Here is a 19,150-nt window from a genome sequence, read left to right as displayed (position 1 = left end):
GAAGTTAGCAGACTGTTTCTACAGGAAGACAGAGGACTGGTTCTACAAGAAGACAGAGACTGTTTCTACAGGAAGCCAGCGAACTGGTTCTACAGGAAGTTTGAAAGAAGGAAGCCAAAGGAGAAATTGGCCGAGATGATTAGCCAAGGAAGCCACCAGGGCCATCAAAGATGAGGAGAGAGATTGGTCGCTCAGAGGATGAGCAACACTTTCAGTAGGGGGGTGATGATGAGCCCCAAAAATGGACAAATATTTGGGCTCATTCAACCTCCTAATTTGGCTTAGTCCACCATTCTCATTTGTTTATTGCATGTTTTTGATTATTTTTATGTTAATAGAGTGAATTTGGTTAGTCATTATGCCAACAAGTCTAATGGGTGCTTTGTGTAGCCTTTTTGGTCAATTTGGAGACAAAATTGAAGGTCTTAATGAGCACTTGGCAGCCAAATTCGTGGGAGAACAAGCTAGAGGATTTGTAGGAAGGTGTCCCCCTCATTTATGGGCCCTTACCTCGAATTCTCCACCATCAGCTCGGAGTTCAAAGGCCACCAAATCAATGAGCACAAGGGCAGCCAAGCAAGTCAAGTAGGACTACTGTTAACTACAAGTCTTGGGCAGCCAAGTCCCTAAATTTTAGGAGGACTGTTGGGTCCTCAAATTGTATAAATAAGAAGGCTTAGGGCCTCATTTTGGTTAGCTAGTGGGTAGTCATTTTGTAGCTAGTGGTTAGTCACTTGTCTCAACCAGTAGTTAGTCATTTTGTAGTTCGATTTTTATGCAATAGATTAGCTTTGCTTTCAGCTCATGCTCAAGCTCTCCTTGTGGACAGTTTTGATGTAACTTTTCATTTCTTGATTAATAAAGATGGATCCAGCTTGGCACCAGCTCTAAATCTATCTTGGGAGGCTGTAGCTCTTGGGGTTGGGCCCATCTCAAGCGCCCAGTACCTCCCTTGTTTATCTTTATGTGTTTGCTGCGTTCTTGAAATAAAATCTGCTCTTTAGATTTACTTCGTGCTTTGTTACTTAGGTTTCTTTTGATGGTTCAAGTAGCTTTTCATGTTTGTAATAGGTTGGTAGGAGTTTGTTATGCATTTAGATCTTTTGGCATGTTCTTGCTCACGTGATGTATATGGTTCTCTTTCCAAACAAAGCTGCTGTTTATTCATTTCATTTACAGTTGGATTAAGTTAGCTAGGACTTGGTTTGTTTGCAAGAATTCATTGATTCGTTCGAATGAGCATTGTGCAGGGCATCTCTATCACCTTCATCACCTCCTCGTTCATCTGAGCCTCGTTCAGGTCAGCTCCTCCATCACCAAGTCTGTTTCTTCATCTCCCATCTGCTCTTTTGCCACGTAACCCTACCTTCTTGCTTTTCCATTGCCTAAACCTTCGTTGATGCAAGTCAGCCTTCCACATCATCTCACCACTCCATCCATCAGTTCCTTGGTCACTTCAGACCCCCATCCTACCTCCATAACCATCCATGCATCTTCCATCAACCACCCATCCTCAAAAATCCAATTTGTAAACATCCTGTAGAAGAATTACAGAACATCCTGTAGAAACTTCCTGTAGAAGCCCCTGCAGACTTCCTGTAGAAGTTCATGAACACGGTTGCATGTCGTCCAGACTTTGTGAAACTCTCAGAAAGAATACTGGGGATCCCTTAGACCCTCTCTGTACCATCCCAACCTTTCCCAAAGCATTTCATCCCTTGATCCATCCCTGCACAGTGGAAAACTAGTTAGAAGCACATGCATGATAATTTCAACAACTTAATCAAAAATACAAAAAGATGTTTTCTTCAGATAGTGATAACTTAGACACATGCATTTTACCTTCCTAGAAGTAATGGCATCTCTTCTCATAGTTTGCATTCTCATTTTTGCATCAGTAGGACTAGTTGGTAGAATTAGGGTTTGCTAGGGTTTGTGTTTCTTTTTGGCTTTCAGTTTCTTTTCGCAAGTAGATTAGCTTCCCTTGAGTTAGCTTTCGTCCATCAGTTAAAAAGCTTCTTCTAAGAGCTCATAGAAGTTGGCTTGAGCCCCTAGCGGACTTGTGCCAGTTGACCAAGTGACAGCTGCGCCAAGAGCTAGTACTTGTGCATACAGCACCGTCGCTTCCAAGTTTGTTACGAACTACCGGGTTGATAAAATTAAAGAAGGGAGTTCCAGGAGTTGTAGCATTATTGCTACAATACTGGGGCCCACCATCTTTTTGGCGCCGTTGCCGGGGAAGCGGCAGAGTATTGGTGATTGTTGCTATTCTTCTATTTTCTACTACAACCTTCTGCTAAGTAGTTTATTTCATTTCCATTATGCAAGTTCATTTATGCAAAAGTAGATTAGCATTTCTTGCTTTCATAGATTAGCATTTCAATTCCGCAATTTCATTTCTGCAAGCATAGATTAGCATTTCAATTTCGCAAGCGTAGCCTAGCGTTTCATTCCTGCAATTTCATTTGAGCAAAATAGATTAGTCCTTTCCTGCTTTCATTTCAATTCCGCATTTTCATTTTCGCAAGATAGTTAGTTGCAGTTCAATCTATTTCATTTTTGCAAGTAGAAGTAGGAAAAAGCAAAAATCAACCAAAAAGATTTCATTTCATGCCTTGTAGGAGTAGAGATAAGTTAGAAAAATTATTGCACAACACCCCCACTGCTTCACACAGCCAACGTTCTTCTTTGATGGCTGTGATGAAAGAACCCCTGGGTGGACATCAAGACATATCTGAAGAACCTCTAGGGGAGAAGAAGAAGAAACATTCCTCTGAAGCAAATGGCTACAAGCAGAAATGTTGGGAGCAGTCCCTTATCCAAAGATGAATTTGCAAATCAGATCGAAGATTTCAAGAGTGACATGAGGCAGTTTCTTGCCATGCAACTGGATACCTTGCGGATCCAAAAGAAGCAAGAAGAAGCCAAGAGGGCTTTGGTCATTTTTTGTCCTAGGTGCCTTAAAAAGCATCCTAGGAACGAATGTCCAATGCACTCCCTAGAAGTGTGTTTTGTATGTGAAGAATACCATCCTACAGATCAGTGCCCTTCCTTGCCCAGAATCAAAGCTGCATATCAAAGAGCCAAGGGAGCCACTGAATCACTCTATTATATGAACCAAAGGAGGCCACATGGACTTAGATATTACCAGCAGGAACTGCAAGGGATACCCGAGACCTATTATGACCCTTATCAAGCCACTTTCATGCCTTCTTGGGATCCCCCTGCTCATCCTTCCTGGTCTACACCTCCTCCTTGGTCATATCCTCCTTGTTCCTTCACAGATCCATATTACGCCCTACCAGTTGCTCATTCATTTCACTCTTATGCTCAGCCACAGCCTCAGTGGAATGCACCTTATCAGGAGTGGAGGCCCCAGTACAACTCTCATCCCGCTCATTTTCCTCCACCACCTGCTCATCCTCAAAGCCATCCATCTCCATCTCAATTTCACACCTCCACTCAAATACCCGTACCTCCATTTCCAAAACCCTGCAATGGAGCAGCTCAACCCAATTGCAAAGCTGAGGCACAACATGTGCAAATGACTCCTTTTGAGCTCAATGATGTTCACCAAAGCTCAGGAAGAGTGTTGCAAAAGAGAGAATCTATTGACAACATTGAAGGACCAAAAGCAAAAGAAGATTCCAAAGAGGAGATCAAAGAACCATGGGCTGCACTTGATGAAGAGAAGAGATCTAAATCAGAGATCGAGAGAGTTCCCTCATGGTTATCATCAAATCTTCCATGTATTCAAGAGAAAGATCAACAAAAAGAGGAAGATCAGAAGGTCATGATAGAAGGTGACATGAAGAATGATCCAAATCAGCAAGATGACCAAGGATATCAAAGCTATATTGAGATATGGTTTTAGAAGGTCACTAAGTTGCAACAGTACTCTCCTCCTCAGCTATGTTTTGTACTTTCAAAGGCAGATCATTTTGTCTCTGAAAGTTGGATAGTTGTCAAAGCATGCATTCCGAGCCTTTACATCATCTTGTCTCTAATCTCGATGTGCACATGGCTCCATTGGAAGTATTCTTATACTTGAAAATGAGTTTGTTTTTCAAGTAGGGTAGGTTAGAAAAAAAAAAAAAAAAAGAGAAAAAAGAAAAAATAAAAAATGAAAATAAGAGAAAAATAAAAATCTAAGGTGAAAACCTCCTCGGAGGCGCCTTAGATTGGCTCATTGATTGAAAACCTCCATGAGGCGGTCAATGGGTTGGAAAAAAAAGAGAAAAGAGAATAAGATCTTTGGGTGAAAACCTCCCTTGGAGGCGCCCAAGGCAGGCAATTAGGGTGAAAACCTCCATGAGGCGCCCTAGTTGTTTTTCAAAAAAAAAAAAAGAGAGAAAAAGAAAAAGAAAAATAAAGCTAATCTCCATTGAATAATTTCATGTTGCAGCAATGACATTGCAGGTTGCAAGAAGGACGTTTCATGAGAGGAGGAGCACTCAAATCAAGGTCAAAGTAATTGTTCTTGTGCCTTCTACAGGAAGCTCTGTATTTCTACAGGAAACATCTTGTAGAACCTTTGGACGAGCCAAATCCAATTTCAAAAGTGAATCTGATGGTGGGAATCTGTTGATTAGGCCTACAAGCACTTGTGTGTCCATCCCTTGCCTTTCTCCATCATTTTTTCACCTCCTTGTGCTTCTCGTTGTGCTTCTACAGGAACTTCCTGTAGAAGTTGTGGGAAACTAGGCATGCATTTCAAAAAGTGGTTTGGCAAGCATGGTATCTTCCTCAAAGGTTCAGAAGTCCTCCTGCAATCTTCCAACTCCTCCTCCATCATCTCCATACTTGCATCACAGCCAAAATTCATTTTGTCATACCATGCAAACACATGCAAAGGCCTTGAAGCAAAAATACCTAGAGCCAAAATTGTTTTTGCCATAACTTGAAAACCATGCATCCATTTGACAAACCGTTTTATGGGGAATTGTACAAGGTTGATGACAACATGCTTGAGCAGTTTCAGCCAATTCCGGTGCACGGTTTCCAAGGAATCAGCCTCCATCACCATCAGCCATTTTTGCATTTTCTCCATAACCGTGCATCCGTTTCAAAACCTGTTTCATGGGGATATGCATGTGAGTGATGGTAACCTACCCAAGCAGTTTCAGCCGATTCCGATGCACGATTTCCGAGAAATCAAGCTCTGAAATCTTCAGCCATTTTCCATTTTTCTCGAAATCCGTGCATCCATTGATCACGATTTTGCTATGGGAGATGCATAATGATGATAGGAACATGCTCACCGAGTTTCAGATCAATCCGCTTCACCGTTTGGGAGAAATGGCGAAAACAAGTTCTGGTCCTGTGAAAATTCAATGGCAGCAGTTTGAGGGTGCAGATCTGAACGTGGAAATGAACTCTTGTTGCATGCATCGGGCCAGAGGACACCTGCACAAGGAAACCAACCATGAATCAGCAACCAAGCCATCATGCAACCATAAAATCAAATGCATGCAGCAATGACAGCCCACAACAACTCACGGCAGCCATTCAACTTCGAGGTATGTGACTGATCTCATTCTTCTATTGCATAGATTTAATTCGAAAACTGCATGAATTGATGGGATGGTGGAATTAAGCCACGAATAGAATAAGTTTAACCCGACATCCAGTCCTCTAGCATTCATGAAAAATCACGTAGCTTGCGTGGATAGCCATTCACGTGGAAGTTGAGAAACACAAGCAATGGTAGATGTGTTGAACTCCAGTGAACAGGGCATCAGTTGATTAACAAATAGAAGACATGCAGTTCATAACATCACTTCAGTTCGAAAAAGCCAGCGCGCATGTTTTTTGCCACCTCACCACAAGTCACGTAGTAATTCAAGGGACGCTCGGCTGAAACTCTCACCACTCTTTGTTCAACTGCGGTCAACTGAAGCGCATGTCCACCATCCAGATCAGTTAAACAATGGTGCTCCACCGATTTCTGCCTTTTATTCTCGAGATCTCTTCAGTTCCTTAAAAAATTCCCGCCTGTCGCACTCTACAGGCGTTTCTACAGGATGTCGTCTACAGGAAAGGCAGAAAACAGCCCTGCAGAAAGAAACCACTAGATTATACGATGCAACTACCAGCTCAAGAACTTGTGGCCAGGGATTTGCATAACCATGCATGGACATTCAGACATATCTATCGTGGTAAGCCAAAGAGGCATCTTCTAACAACAGGATGGGGTGTATTTGTGAGTGCGAAGAGACTTTTTGCTGGTGACTCTGTCCTTTTTATAAGGGATGAAAAATCACAACTACTTCTGGGTATAAGGCGTGCAAATCGGCAACAAGCAACTATGTCGTCATCTGTCCTGTCTAGTGACAACATGCATATTGGCGTTCTTGCTGTAGCTTGAGCACTTGGATCTCATAGTGAATGGAAGATGGATGTTTTCCATGTTATGGTTTTTTCATTGACTTATTTTGAGTATGAAGGGGAGAGGATTTGCTTGGTCAAAGGTTCATGAATTTGGTGTGTCCTATGAGATGAAATGTATGGAAAATAATTATATGGTTGCTTGTGTTAGAAACCTATGTTGCTATTTGTCCTTGATGAACACGAGACTATTATAAAGGTCTCATTCCAAATTGAAGTCTTCATGATGTTGCTATTATGTGCAAGAGTGATTGGTTTATGAGTCTGAGATGTGTTGGTTACTTATGTACTAGTTGCAAAAGATTGATGTTCATTTGGTCAAAGACTTTTTATGGTTTGGGTTTGTTGCTACTTGTATGAAAATAAAGGCTCGAGAACAATCTTGCATATTGTTACATGTCTTGAGACTCAGATCAATGTTGTGATGGCTGTTAAAAATAGCAACAAGAAATTCCAATTTAATTTATCCTTGAATTAAATTGTAATTCTATTCTTTGAGTTGGAAGTCTATTTAGAGTCATGTAGAGTGATCCATAAATTTTAGGGTCCAGATTGAGTTATGTGGAGCTGTAATTAGATAACTTAGTCTAATTGAGTTATAGTCAGTTAAACTAGTTCTAACTGTTGGAGGAACTAGTAGAGGTCTAGTAGTGGAGTAGTGCACCACTGCATCCCCAATACCACACCAGCTAATTGAAGGTTCACTCATAAATAACTCATGCATCTCAATTCATAGAAAGACCCATTTGAGATTATAGTGCTGGGACAATGTACTATCACTTGTATAATTTTCCGAGTTGTATAGATGGTGCATGCAATCAATTGATGACCTATGTTTGGATTGTGCAGTTATGGAGGAAAGATTTCCCAATTAAATATGGGCTAATTCTCTCAGGAATTGCGCAAGGAAGTAGGGGCTTGACATGCAACAAAATTGGATCTGTTGGCTTAAGCTAGCTTGTAAGGCAGAGAGTTAGATCATACTTGTGCAGGGATTGTTCTAGTGTGAACAGGCATTGTATTTTCTTCTCATCTCTTCTCATTAATGCAATATAGATAGTTGGGGTTTTGAGCAATGGCTTTCCCCAGAGAAATATTGTGTTATGTGCGATTGATATTCTTCCTCCTGCGTATTGTTTTCATTGATCATTTTTGTTTCTGCTGAGAAGAGTATAGTAGATTCTTGTCTTATGTTTTAGTATATCACATGAGCTGTTGTATCTATAGAAAAATCTACAGTGGATGACTTATGAGGGATCTTGTTGTTGTAATTGTTGCAAAGAGGGTTTGGCCTTATTGAAGGTTGTTTTGTTGCTGATTGCTAAGGATGTCTTGATGAACATGTTTGTTTTGAGCAAAAAAATTGGCTTTGTACTTGGCAACGTTGATGAGCAAAGAGTTTGGCTTGGTATTTGACATTGTTGATGAGCAAAGAGTTTGGCTTGGTATTTGACAATATTGATGAACTATGGTTTGATGATTTATTGAGCAGATTTGTATGTTGATAAATGATTAATGGCAAAGAGGTTTTGGTATTCAATTAGTTATTTAGTGATTGAGCTTAAATATGTATGTGGGTCTAGTTTGAAAATTGGATGAAACATGGCTTGTAGGTTTTGAGTTGTGTTCGAGTCAGCTAGATCTAGTGTGAAATATTCTAAAACATGGTCCACAGAGGTATTGATGGTTGGGGCCTTCAGTGAGGGAGTCATAGCTTCTTTTCGGTAGTGGCCAATAAATTTGATGAGGGAGTAGTAATTTCCTTCCAGTGGTCGCTGGAGAAACAAGAGGAGGTGGTAGCCTTCAGCGTGTAGGAGCCTGCACATTGGTAAGAGTTTGTGCCAGTGCAAGATGTAAGAAGATTTTCTTTATAATAATAATAAGAAGAGACAATAACAACAATGTTTTTTCTTAGTTGGGTTTTCCACCTAAAATTCCGATGTTCCTATGTGTTGTTGACGCGTTGCTTTCTTATGGTTTACATGCTCTCATGTTTAATGCTGTTCATGGTTTACTGAATATGCCTAGATCTACTGCATAATGTGCTACTAATGAAATGCTGATTCATATAACTTTGAAGATGAAAGCATAAACTAAGTAAAATTTGATTTGGCATGAAACACTTATTCACCCCCTCTTAGTATTTCTAACATCAACAACTTGTGAAAGTTGTGGCAACAAAAACTGTTTCTATAGCAAGTGGATCCGTAGCATCCTTTCCACCCAATCACTATCACAAAGTGAATACAAAATATGCTATCATCTCCTTAAGATTTAACAAAAATCAAGTGAAAACTAGGAAATGTAATGAAAATTCCTTGTTAACTACTAATGAGGACAACTATCATTAGTTACTATTTGTGAGTGCGGATTGACTCATCATTGTTATTCAAGGAAAACCGTGCCATTTGAAATGACTCATTAGTGATCCATAAGGGGGCATACTTCCACTCTCGCTAAATGCCTCTGATCTTGGGTCATTAACTTGTTTCTTTAAATCTAAGAAAGATGAGTTTTTAGTTAGCCATAAGTGGTTTTAAGTTTTATTCTAAAATTGAAAGGTGATTTCAACATAATTAAATGCACTAAAAAAGCCAATATCTCTTGTGGTTATTGGTCCACGCTGTTGCATATATCTTGGGAGGTTGCTAATTTCCCATCCCATTAAAAAAAAAAAAACCATTTAACATTAATCCTCCTCCGAAAAAAACATTTAAGTCATTGTCTACCGGTTATTGGTCCACACTGTTGCATATATCTTGGGAGGTTGCTAATTTCCCATCCTATTAAAAAAAAAACCATTTAACATTAATCCTCCTCCGAAAAAACATTTAAGGCATTGTCTACCTATTTAACTTTAATGCATTGTCTACCAAGGCCATGATGAATTTTGGTCAATATTTTTTCAAGAAATTTAACTATGACAATTTTTAAATTATTTTTTTTATGGTATAAATGGATTTTTTTAGAACCTTGGTGCACCCAAAATCTGGAAACTTGATAGCTGTAATTTAGATTTTCAAAAATTTCCACCGTGTTTCCCTAAAATAATGCCAAATTTTTTACCATTTTACCGATGAAATTAGAGCTTGTTTAGACCATGATTAACTTTAATCCCATCTAAAAATTATGCACGATTGATATTCTTTCCTTATTTTCTTATCTTTTTTTGAATCGTCTGGCCCTTCCGATCTATAACAGGAAGTGAAGGATTTGACATTGAATACTGACGATTTCGTTTTAATGGCGTCTGCATAAAGTTTTCTCACCCGGCAATAGAGTTTTTCAGTCTGCCATATTCGGTTCGGCATTGAATTCTTTGAGGTGGGTTTCGATCATTCTTTTCTGGGTCTTTTCTTCTTTTAATTATTGTTACATAAATTTGTCTACTTGTAGAATGATCTACAGCATTAGCTCTGGAGATTAAAGATTTTGATTTAAATTGTTAGAAAGGCGAAATGGGTTGTGGCTAAAACTTGGTTCAGCGGTTGGATCCGTGGCTTTTAACCTTTGGAATATTTGTTTTATAATTTTCTTTTCCCCTTCTTTGTCCTTTAATAATAAATGACCAACTCTGAATTGTCTTTTGTTTTGGTTGTTTTTTACACTTTCATTTGGGTTTTTAGGTTTATTTAAATAAACGATCTTATGCTTTGGAGACCCTAAAGGCCGAGAGTTTAGGAAATTTTGCGGTTTTAGTCTCCGGTGAAACACAGTGTGAGGCGGATTATGGCAGTGTGAAGTGGATTATGAAAGCTGTGGGCAATGGTGTGTCCATATTTTGATTTTGAGCGTCTATGTTTTCATAACAACTCTTAAGGTAAAATGGAATTTCGATGTGCGCAAGAATTGGCAGCTAGATACAAATGGCACTAGCAGGCTTGTTTCATATTATTTTCTCACATCATTGTTAGAAGCCACTTGATTACAAGATCGGCCAGGTGGGCATTACTACTGATTTAATTTTGGTTTGCCATGAAGTGAATTGTGCTGTAACTTATCCCACCAACTTCAATTAGAATTTAATCTCGTTGGAGTTTGGTGTTTTAGGGAGAGATGCCTCTTTTCAGACTATATTAATTTCTTGTTTAATTTAATCTTTTGTGGAATTTAGCCTTCTGTGAATCTTATTAACAGCATTCCTGGAATTTGCCAATAAAAACAATTAAATGGCTTCTTTAAGTCTTGTGCATTATTGTTGACTTTTAATTTCGGAAGAGGCGACTTGTGTAGAATCAGATGAAAGTCATTTGTTAAACTGCTCTTCAAGCTTTACATCGGGTGAGTTGTTTCAACATAATACCTTACGACCTTCAAAATTTTAGCATCGCTGAAACATCAATGTAATTTACTTCTGGCACATCTATAAAATAAAATTTAGAAGATTTCATCTATCTGAAAGGTTGAAATTTTTCGAAAGGTGGACATGGTGGACATCGGCTTATTTTCTTATATCAAATATTTGTGTAGGGTTTCAACCAATTAACATTTCATTGAGTATATATCTACAAATCAAGGATTTTGGGATTAAATTTCACAAAGCAATTCTATACCTGCTCTTCAAATTCCTTCCAGCTTTTGAAAATAAAACCAATGAATTATCAATATAATTTTAGAATAATGAAAAAACAATTAGAAGGTCTTTAGCCAGCTCAACTTGCTCATCTGTTAGGCTTAACCAACATCTCTTTTAGAGAAATTCAACAATTCTAATTTAATAATTCTATCGGCCTCTCTTTGTATCTTTTGGGACAATTGCTACTTTCACATGTAATGGAATAAAACAGAATTGCGACCAGTACACAAAACAGATATATAGTGTTCCTCGAAGCGTCAGATCAATTCAGTCGTGCTACTCCGAGTTGCGAGGAAGAACAATTCCACTGTCTACGAATTTATCAGGTAAATGTCCATCCGCCCTATCTATTTCATGCTTAGGGTCATTCATTATGCGGAGTAACATATTTATGATTATAAGAGAGAAATCTACGTTTTGATGATATATAATCAGAGTTTGATGGATTCATTTGTGTCTTCTCTGGTTTGAATCTGTGAATTTTGATGGGAACTAAAGCGAAATTGTGGAGTTTTCTTTAATTGCACTATTTGGGCTCCATTTGATTATAACTTTCAGTCCCAACAAGATCTCTACTGTTTTATCCTCCAAATTCAACAGAAAGAGCCAAATTTCCCCTAATATATTTGTAGATAATAAAACAGTAGAGATCTAATGGCTTCTAAAAGTTATAATTAATGGAAATTTGTTTCTTCCTGTCAAATTTCGAGAAATCCCTCGTTTGGGCAACTTTACTGCTGAACGCCCAGAAAATATAGGGTTTCTCGTGAGATTTATTTGCGATCTGTTCATAGGGCTCTGTTTTCTAAAAGGTACAGGGTTGTGCGATGGGAATGATGACGTATGTTTGGCCAAATCTGCCTTCGATCTACCTAATGGAGGCGTTTTACAGGATTTGCAAGCTGTCAAGACTTAATTGCTGCAAATCAATGCGAAATCTTCAGAATTGTATTTCTGGGGGTTCTGTAATTAGTTTGCAGCAATTTGTATAAGAGAAAAACAATAAACAATGCAATAAGTTGGTGGCTTAAAAGGGGTTCAGAGTCGAAACCCTTTAGCCCCATTTTTCGTTTCTCGTTTCTCGTTCCTGCCTATTCCTGTTTATGGGAACATACTTCACATCATAAATTCATTTTCCAAAATTTACTATTCCACCCTGTCATTTACTTGCAATGCAGCAACATTCTCACAAACAAACCGATCTTTTTTATTTTAACTTCGGTAAAATGAGTTTAGGGGACTGATCTTGTTTATTTTAACTTCGGTAAAATGAGTTTAGGGGACAGGAGTAAATCCCAGTGTAACAATATGTGAAACTTGTTAAACTGTAGCTAAAGAGTAAATGAACCAACCTCTGACAATGGAATTAATTGTGAGAAGCTGAGTCAAGGGAGACCCCACCAGCAAAGATGTTATACTAGTGCTGGCAGTTCCAACTAACAGAGCTCATGATGTGGATCCTCTTCTCTTCCTAATGTAGTCTTGAAGACTCATATCTGGTGATACGTGAGAAGTAGAGGATGGGGAGACTCACATAGGAATAAACTGGCAAAATTGATGGTCTACACACTTCATTAGTGGGGTATAAATAGACTTGCAACGATGAGAATGAGTGCTGGATGGAATCTTCTAAGATGGATTTCTCAATATATTTATCAGAATATTTCACATATATCAATAGAAAAAGAATTCTCAATTTTTAATTTCTACACAGTTGTAGTTTAGATAGATCCTTTAAAATGATCTAAATATTAATTAGTATTACTATTAAATGAACCATAAATACACATATTTTTAAGCTAGTATTAAATGGACCATAAAAACACGTTTTTTTAAACATTATCTTTATGTTTTATGTTTTAGACTCTCTCTCTATATATCAATAGTTTGGCATTATGCTTGTAACTCCGATTTTTTTGAAAACACACATGCTTATCAGAGTCCATAAAGAATGATTTCATTTTTAATGTTGATCCTGCTTTATTGTCGACAGTGGATGTTATAAATTTTTTAGATTAAAGTATCTATACCTTTATTGTGAATTAAATGTAGATTAATTTCTCTTATAAAACTGGATTCTATGTCCGATTTCAAGTGTGTACAAATTTAGATGGACTTTGGTGTCAAGTGTTATATCTTCTTTTACTAGATGAGAAGCTTTTCACTTCATCTTCCGCAATTTTATATTTCTGTTTCTTAGTCAAGAAAACTAAATGCTAGCAGACATCTATAGAATAAGATAAATTATTTTGTGATGTCCCTTTGTTGGAATTCCTCTTGGGGATGCAATTCTGAATTAGGGAATCAATGAAACATATGACAAAATTGTGTTTTATAACAGTGTAATCATATCCATCAATCTATAAGACGATAGTGATCTTTAATTAAATGCACAAATAGTATAATAGGATTCTCAATCCAAGGTTGCTTGGGAGCAGGAAGCGGGAGCGGGGAGCGGCATTTTCAAAAGCTCCTGGGTCGGGAGTGAATTGGGTGCGCTATTTTATATAATATATATTTCTATATATTTTGATGCATATATGTTAACAAAAGCATGCAGAAGGATGAATTAGATATTTTTTTGTCGATCAAAAGTTCTCTTTTATATTATCATGGAAAAGCATAGTACAAAATGTATCTCGATGGCTCCCTTCGCTTCACTGCGACCATATTTCTTAGTGAGGAGAGTCAGAGTATGCAAAAGATATGTCCATAAAACCATTATTACCGGTAGGCTGATTAGCCTTACAAGACAAAAAGAAGACAAAAGAGACGGAGAATCTATAATCATCATATCACGGAGGTGGCTGAGGAGGAAGCACAAGAGGTGCTGCAAATAAGCCCAATCTCTCATCCATGTGGAAGTCAATATGCTCTACTTGGGCCTCCAAGTCAAGGAAACGGACATTGGTGCGACGCTGGCTCCGACGGACGTTCTCCAACTTTTCCAGAATCTCACTTTGGCTGAATTGGATATCGTACATATACGCCACCAACTCGTTCCTATCTTCATATCGATGTTCCCTGAGTATGTCTAGGTTGGCTTGGACTTCTCGGAGCTGCTTGGTAGGCGATTCCAACGTAGCTGGTGCATCCACAAGACCTTGTGAGCGACCGTGATCATGGGCCACCTCCCCCTCACGCTCCTCACTTGCAAAATTAGTCGAGGATGAGCTATGACTGTTGGCTTGGTGCACTACAGGGCCTTGCTACCCTCCTCTGCGGCGAGGCCGACCTCTCTGACGAGGCATGGATATAAATTCTGAACGAGTGCATAGGAGGGATCCCAACAGCTCAGAAAGAGCTGCCCACCGAAACACGACCAAGAGACCCATAGACCCACCACAAATACAAGGAACTACACCCAAAGGCAAGACAAGACTCACATAGAACAGGGGTGGCTTGACTAATGAACAACCCCAAGCTAATTTCACCACCCGAGGAGGAGAGGCTCGACTTCAATAATTGCGACCACCCTATTCCCCAGGCTGAGACACCCAACATAGTAGAGCGCAACCAAGACCGAAATAGATTGACGACCATCTTGAGGTATAAACCAGAGGAAAGCGGGGCTGAAGAGAGATTAGATAACAACACACTCAGATTGACAAGATAAACGAGGGACAAAATATGAATAGGTTCCCAAAGCGTAAGGCGTTTACCGTCGGAGAGCCCAACGATAAAACATCCCCACCACAAACAATGAATAGCCTCAGGAGTAACTGCATCAATAGGATTCCACACCCAAAAGCTTACGCAAATCCAATTCCGCTCACCCAGAAGGAGATACAACAGTGGCCAAAAACCAAACACGCCCAGAAGTAGACTTGCATAGAAAGACCATAGATAAAGAGATAGGTATACCTATAATTCACCAGGGGCTCGGCCGGAAGAGACACCACGCTGTCCTCTATAGCTAGAGCTCTCGCACTCAGAGCCAAGCCTGAAACATTACCCCGAAATTCTTCACAGTACTGCCCCAGGGTCCCAGATGAAGGCCTAGGAACCCTCCTTGAGACCCGCTGAAACAAGACTAGGTACTGTTTCATTTCGCCGACTAGCCCATATCCCTAGTGGGTACGCATGAAAACCATGGCAACTGACGCTTGAACCCACCACCCTGCAACCCACACTCATCGCCCGAGACTAATCACCCTTGCCGTTAACCCCGCACCTCATTATATCAACCATGAATGCTTTTGTATTATTCGGATGATAGATGCCCCGTCTTATTACATTGGTTATAATCATGAAGCTACCCGTTGCGTGCCTTGTGGGGAGAACCTCGAGGCCAGTTGGCCACATGTTTGCCCACCCTCATCGGGGGAAGCTTTGTCTTCATTAATTAACTGGGAGAGGGCGACCTTCTCACCAGGATCAAGGTCAGTTGAGCTCAAAGTTGAGTGCCAACATGTGACAATGTCCTGTTGTCTTGCCATTGTACCCCAATTTGCCAACCAGTCTGCAACCTCGTTACCTGACCTCAACGAGTGCGTTGTAATAACATATGAGAAACTGTTGATGAGGGTCTTTATCTTGGCTAGTTGTGACTCCAATCTCCATCTATGCACCAACTTAGAGGGAGGGGACCCATCAACGAGCTTTTGTGCCATATGAATGATAATTTTCGAATCTCCTGATATTTGAATCTTAGAGAAACCAAGGCTTTGAGCAAGGAGGAGGACTTTCTCCAGGCCAGTTATCTCTACGACATTGTTCGTTGTGGCGCCATAGTACCCTGCAAATATGCTTATTGGGGAGCTTTGGGAGTCATAGATCACCCCTCCGAATCCAGCCAGGCCTAGGTTGCCTTTAGAGGACCCATCAAAATTGATTTTTGTGAAACCCAAAGGGGGCTTTGTAAAGACGGATGGCGAGGTAGCTGGGGTGTCTCTCACAATTGTGGAATGCTGGAATGTCATCTCGGGGGACAAGTTGAGAGAGGAGAGAATCGCTGCTTCAATTAGACTCGCCTTCCAATCCTCGTCACCCCATTTTTTTGCTAGAATGGTTTTATGAAGATTTTATTTTACAGTTTTCCATATAGAAAAGTTGGAGGGGATTTGATTGTGGAAAATAACTCTGTTTTGTTCATTCCAAATATTCTAGAGGAGGAAGCCCAAGCTTTGTTAACAATAGGATTCTTGAAGCGTGATCGTCGCCAATTGACAATTGTGGAAAGCAGATCATCGTAAGCCCACTCCAATGGTCCGAACAAATTGCCAACCTCTAAACAAACCACTTCCACAATTAGGCAGGCGCTCAACAGGTGATGCATTGTTTCTTCTTGTTGCTTACATGACGGGCATTGAGACAGACCGACAAAACCTTTTTTGATCAGTCAATCCCATGTTAGAATACGCTTATGTCCAACCAACCATAAAAAGTGGGAGACTTTTGGCCATAACTTCCATTTCCGAACTTTTTCCCTAAGAGTTCGTTGTGGCAGGTCATGGATGTTGGCCTTTATAAGATAGGCCTCTTTAATTGAGAACGAGCCCAGGACTTGTAACCCCATTTGAGCTTGTCCAGGGCTTGACAAATAGGGATGCATCTCTCTAGAAGCATCTAATTCAGGGATGCCTAGCTCTTAGGAGGTCCCTCCAACTGCCAGTCTCGATCTGTTTTCCAGGCACGCCATTCCGATTGGTTAGGGTCATCCTTCCAGAAGTTCGCCACTGTCCTAAGATTCTGCTGGTCCAGCATCTCCTTTAATCCTTGCAGGGTATCGTTTTGGTCTAGGCGTGGCAGTTGCTGCCATGATTCCTTCTAGAAAAGGAGTAGTATAACCATTCCTGACTTCTCAAAAAAAGTGATCACGAATGAGACAGCTGTTTCGGCTAGCCAAATTCTAGATGGCAGATCCTGTAGGCGTGGAGGGATCTTGGAGAAGAGAAGTTTGAGATCTACCCTGTCCATATTTTTGGGTCCAAATTTTTTTCCATTGTTCTGTGCCTCCTTGTATCCATCGCCACCAGAGCTTGGCACCAATCACCGCATTTAGATCCTCTGGATCCTGCAAGCCCAAGCCACCAAGAGCCTTCAGGTGGTAGAGCTTATCCCATGCCCATTAGAGACCATTTCTATTTTTCTAGATTAGCTTCTTGCCACAGGAACTTGCGATAGATTGAACTAGGTCTTTATAAATGCTTTTGGGGGCTGGGAGGACCGATAGTTGGTATACTAGGATAACTTGGAGGACTGCTTTGATGAGGGTGGTTTGTCCAACTAAGTTAAGCACACGGAAGGTCCAATTGGACAACTTTTTCAGGGGCTTATTATAAATGTCCTTTGAGCATGCTATATGCAAGGGATTAACAACTAGAGGAACACCAAGGTATTTTGGTGGGAGAGGATCAATTGAAAATCCCAAGATTTTGGCAAGATTATTTTGCACAGGATTTGAAGTATGGAAAAAATAAAGATGAGACTTGTCTTTGTTTATGATCATACCCGAGGCTGCTTGGAATTCAGCTACAATCCCATCCAATGCGACTGCTTCTTGGACAAAAGGTTTTCTATACGACAAATTGTCATCTACAAACTGCTAATGAGTCGTGGTTACATCTGTACCTGGGTGGTGAAGACCCTTCAACTCATTTCCTTGTGCCGCAGTACCGATTAAGCATCCCAATCCTTTCACAAAATTGATGAATAGGAATGGGGAGATGGGGTCTCCTTGCCGTAGTGCCCGCGAAGATTTGAAGGTACCAAAGATCTGAAGAATTAAAAAAAATGGAGTGGAGATCATAGAATGGATCCAATGGATTCAATCCTTTGCAAAGCCAAACGCCTTCAAGACTAATAGTAAAAACTGCCAGCTTAGGCGGTCGTAGGCTTTAGAAACGTCCAATTTCACCAGCGTGCTAGGCCGCTTACTACTCCTAAGGGAATGGATAATTTCATGGGCAGACACAATGCCATCAAGGATTTGTCTGCCCTCCATGAAGCCAGATTGCTCCGGGCTGATGATTTGATGTAGGATAGGCTTCAGGCGACAAACGAGCAAAGTGGAGAGAATCTTGTAGATCACATTGTAGAGGTCTATGGTATGAAAGCCACTTGGGTCTTTGATAGCATTGGATTTCAGAACAAGAATAAGAAATGTAGCATTCAAAGCAGACCATATTTGTCGATTTTGCCTAGATTCTTCTACTAGATCAACTATTTTGGCCCCCCAGGAAGGATCAACACGCCTTGAAGAATTCAAAGGTTAACCCATAAGGGGCATGGGCTTTATTTCCAGGCATATCTTTAACTACGAATTCCACTTCTTCGGCTGATATTTGGCGCATTAGGGCCGCATTATGTTCATCTGTCACTAATCGGGGGCTGCATTGAGTGACCCGTTCTGTGCCCTCCGATCTATCTTGCACGTCTATTGCTAGTAGATTCGAAAAGAAGGAGATCAATTCTTGCTCCATATCATGGTGGTTTTCTAGACAATTTCCTTCACTAGAGGTGGGAGATGTAATGCGATAGTTCTGGCAATGACTAATCATAGATTGGTGGAAGAACTTAGAGTTTCGTTCTCCCTCATGCATCCATTGAATCCGAGATTTTTGGCACCACAAGGATTCTTCCTGCTGACGTCGCTCTTCAAGTTGGTTTATTAGGCGACCTTCTAACGCTAAGGCTTCAAATCTCCCTTCTTGAATGATCTGAACTTGAACCTTCTCCATCTCTTCCTCTAGTTTGCGCTTTACTTCAATGATGTTCCCAAAGTCTTCTCTATTCCATATTTTGATTCCGAGTTTGAGGGCCTTAAGCTTTCGTTGGAAGGTCTGCATTTTTGAGCCCTTTGGCACCTCCAGGGCTTCCCACAACCCTGTCTCAAACAACCATAAGCAATCACTGTAATTTAGGGCTAACTTGGTCAATAAATTATGCAGCACGAGTTCCACAGATTCCCAAATAGGGCTACAACACAAATTAGTTTCCATGGTTACAGATGAGACTATCTACCGTTCTGTTACTCAACAAATGATCACACAAACTTCACTTTAGGACACTGATACCGTTCAGATTTGCTGTTGGACTGTGCTGTGTACCTAATTTACTGCTTTCATACCTTAGTCGACCTTCGCTGCCTCAGCCTCAATCAGCCGCACCTGTGAACATGACCCACATAGACTGACTGCTGCCCAGAACTCAACCTGATGCTGCTCTTCTGCGGCCTCAGTCCAG

The 19,150-nt window shown here is 40.3% G+C and overlaps 2 protein-coding genes across 5 annotated transcripts in view; one reads left to right on the top strand and one right to left on the bottom strand.

Moving 5' to 3' along the window:
* Nucleotides 1-9,536: 9,536 nt before the first annotated feature.
* The window catches only part of LOC149260905 (AP-1 complex subunit sigma-1), a 64,976-nt gene continuing 55,362 nt past the window's right edge, over nt 9,537-19,150 (top strand). For 2 of the 4 annotated variants that reach the window (XM_089421372.1, XM_089421358.1), the window contains exon 1: nt 9,537-9,711. The gene's annotated coding sequence lies outside the window, so the exon portion shown is untranslated. Of the gene's footprint in view, nt 9,712-11,174; nt 11,290-13,401; nt 13,457-19,150 lie in introns of all 4 variants that reach the window. The other 2 variants (XM_089421364.1, XM_089421371.1) reach the window with 2 other exon arrangements.
* Nucleotides 18,151-18,906, bottom strand: LOC149260906 (uncharacterized). Its single transcript, XM_089461439.1, has one exon. The coding sequence runs from the start codon at nt 18,904-18,906 to the stop codon at nt 18,151-18,153; it is 756 nt and encodes a 251-aa protein (XP_089317565.1).

Source organism: Pinus tabuliformis, chromosome 6, assembly GCF_031772625.1.
Source record: "Pinus tabuliformis cultivar Carrire ecotype Pingquan chromosome 6, CPIR1, whole genome shotgun sequence".
Lineage (NCBI taxonomy): Eukaryota > Viridiplantae > Streptophyta > Pinopsida > Pinales > Pinaceae > Pinus > Pinus tabuliformis.
This window is presented reverse-complemented; position numbering and strand designations above follow the sequence as displayed.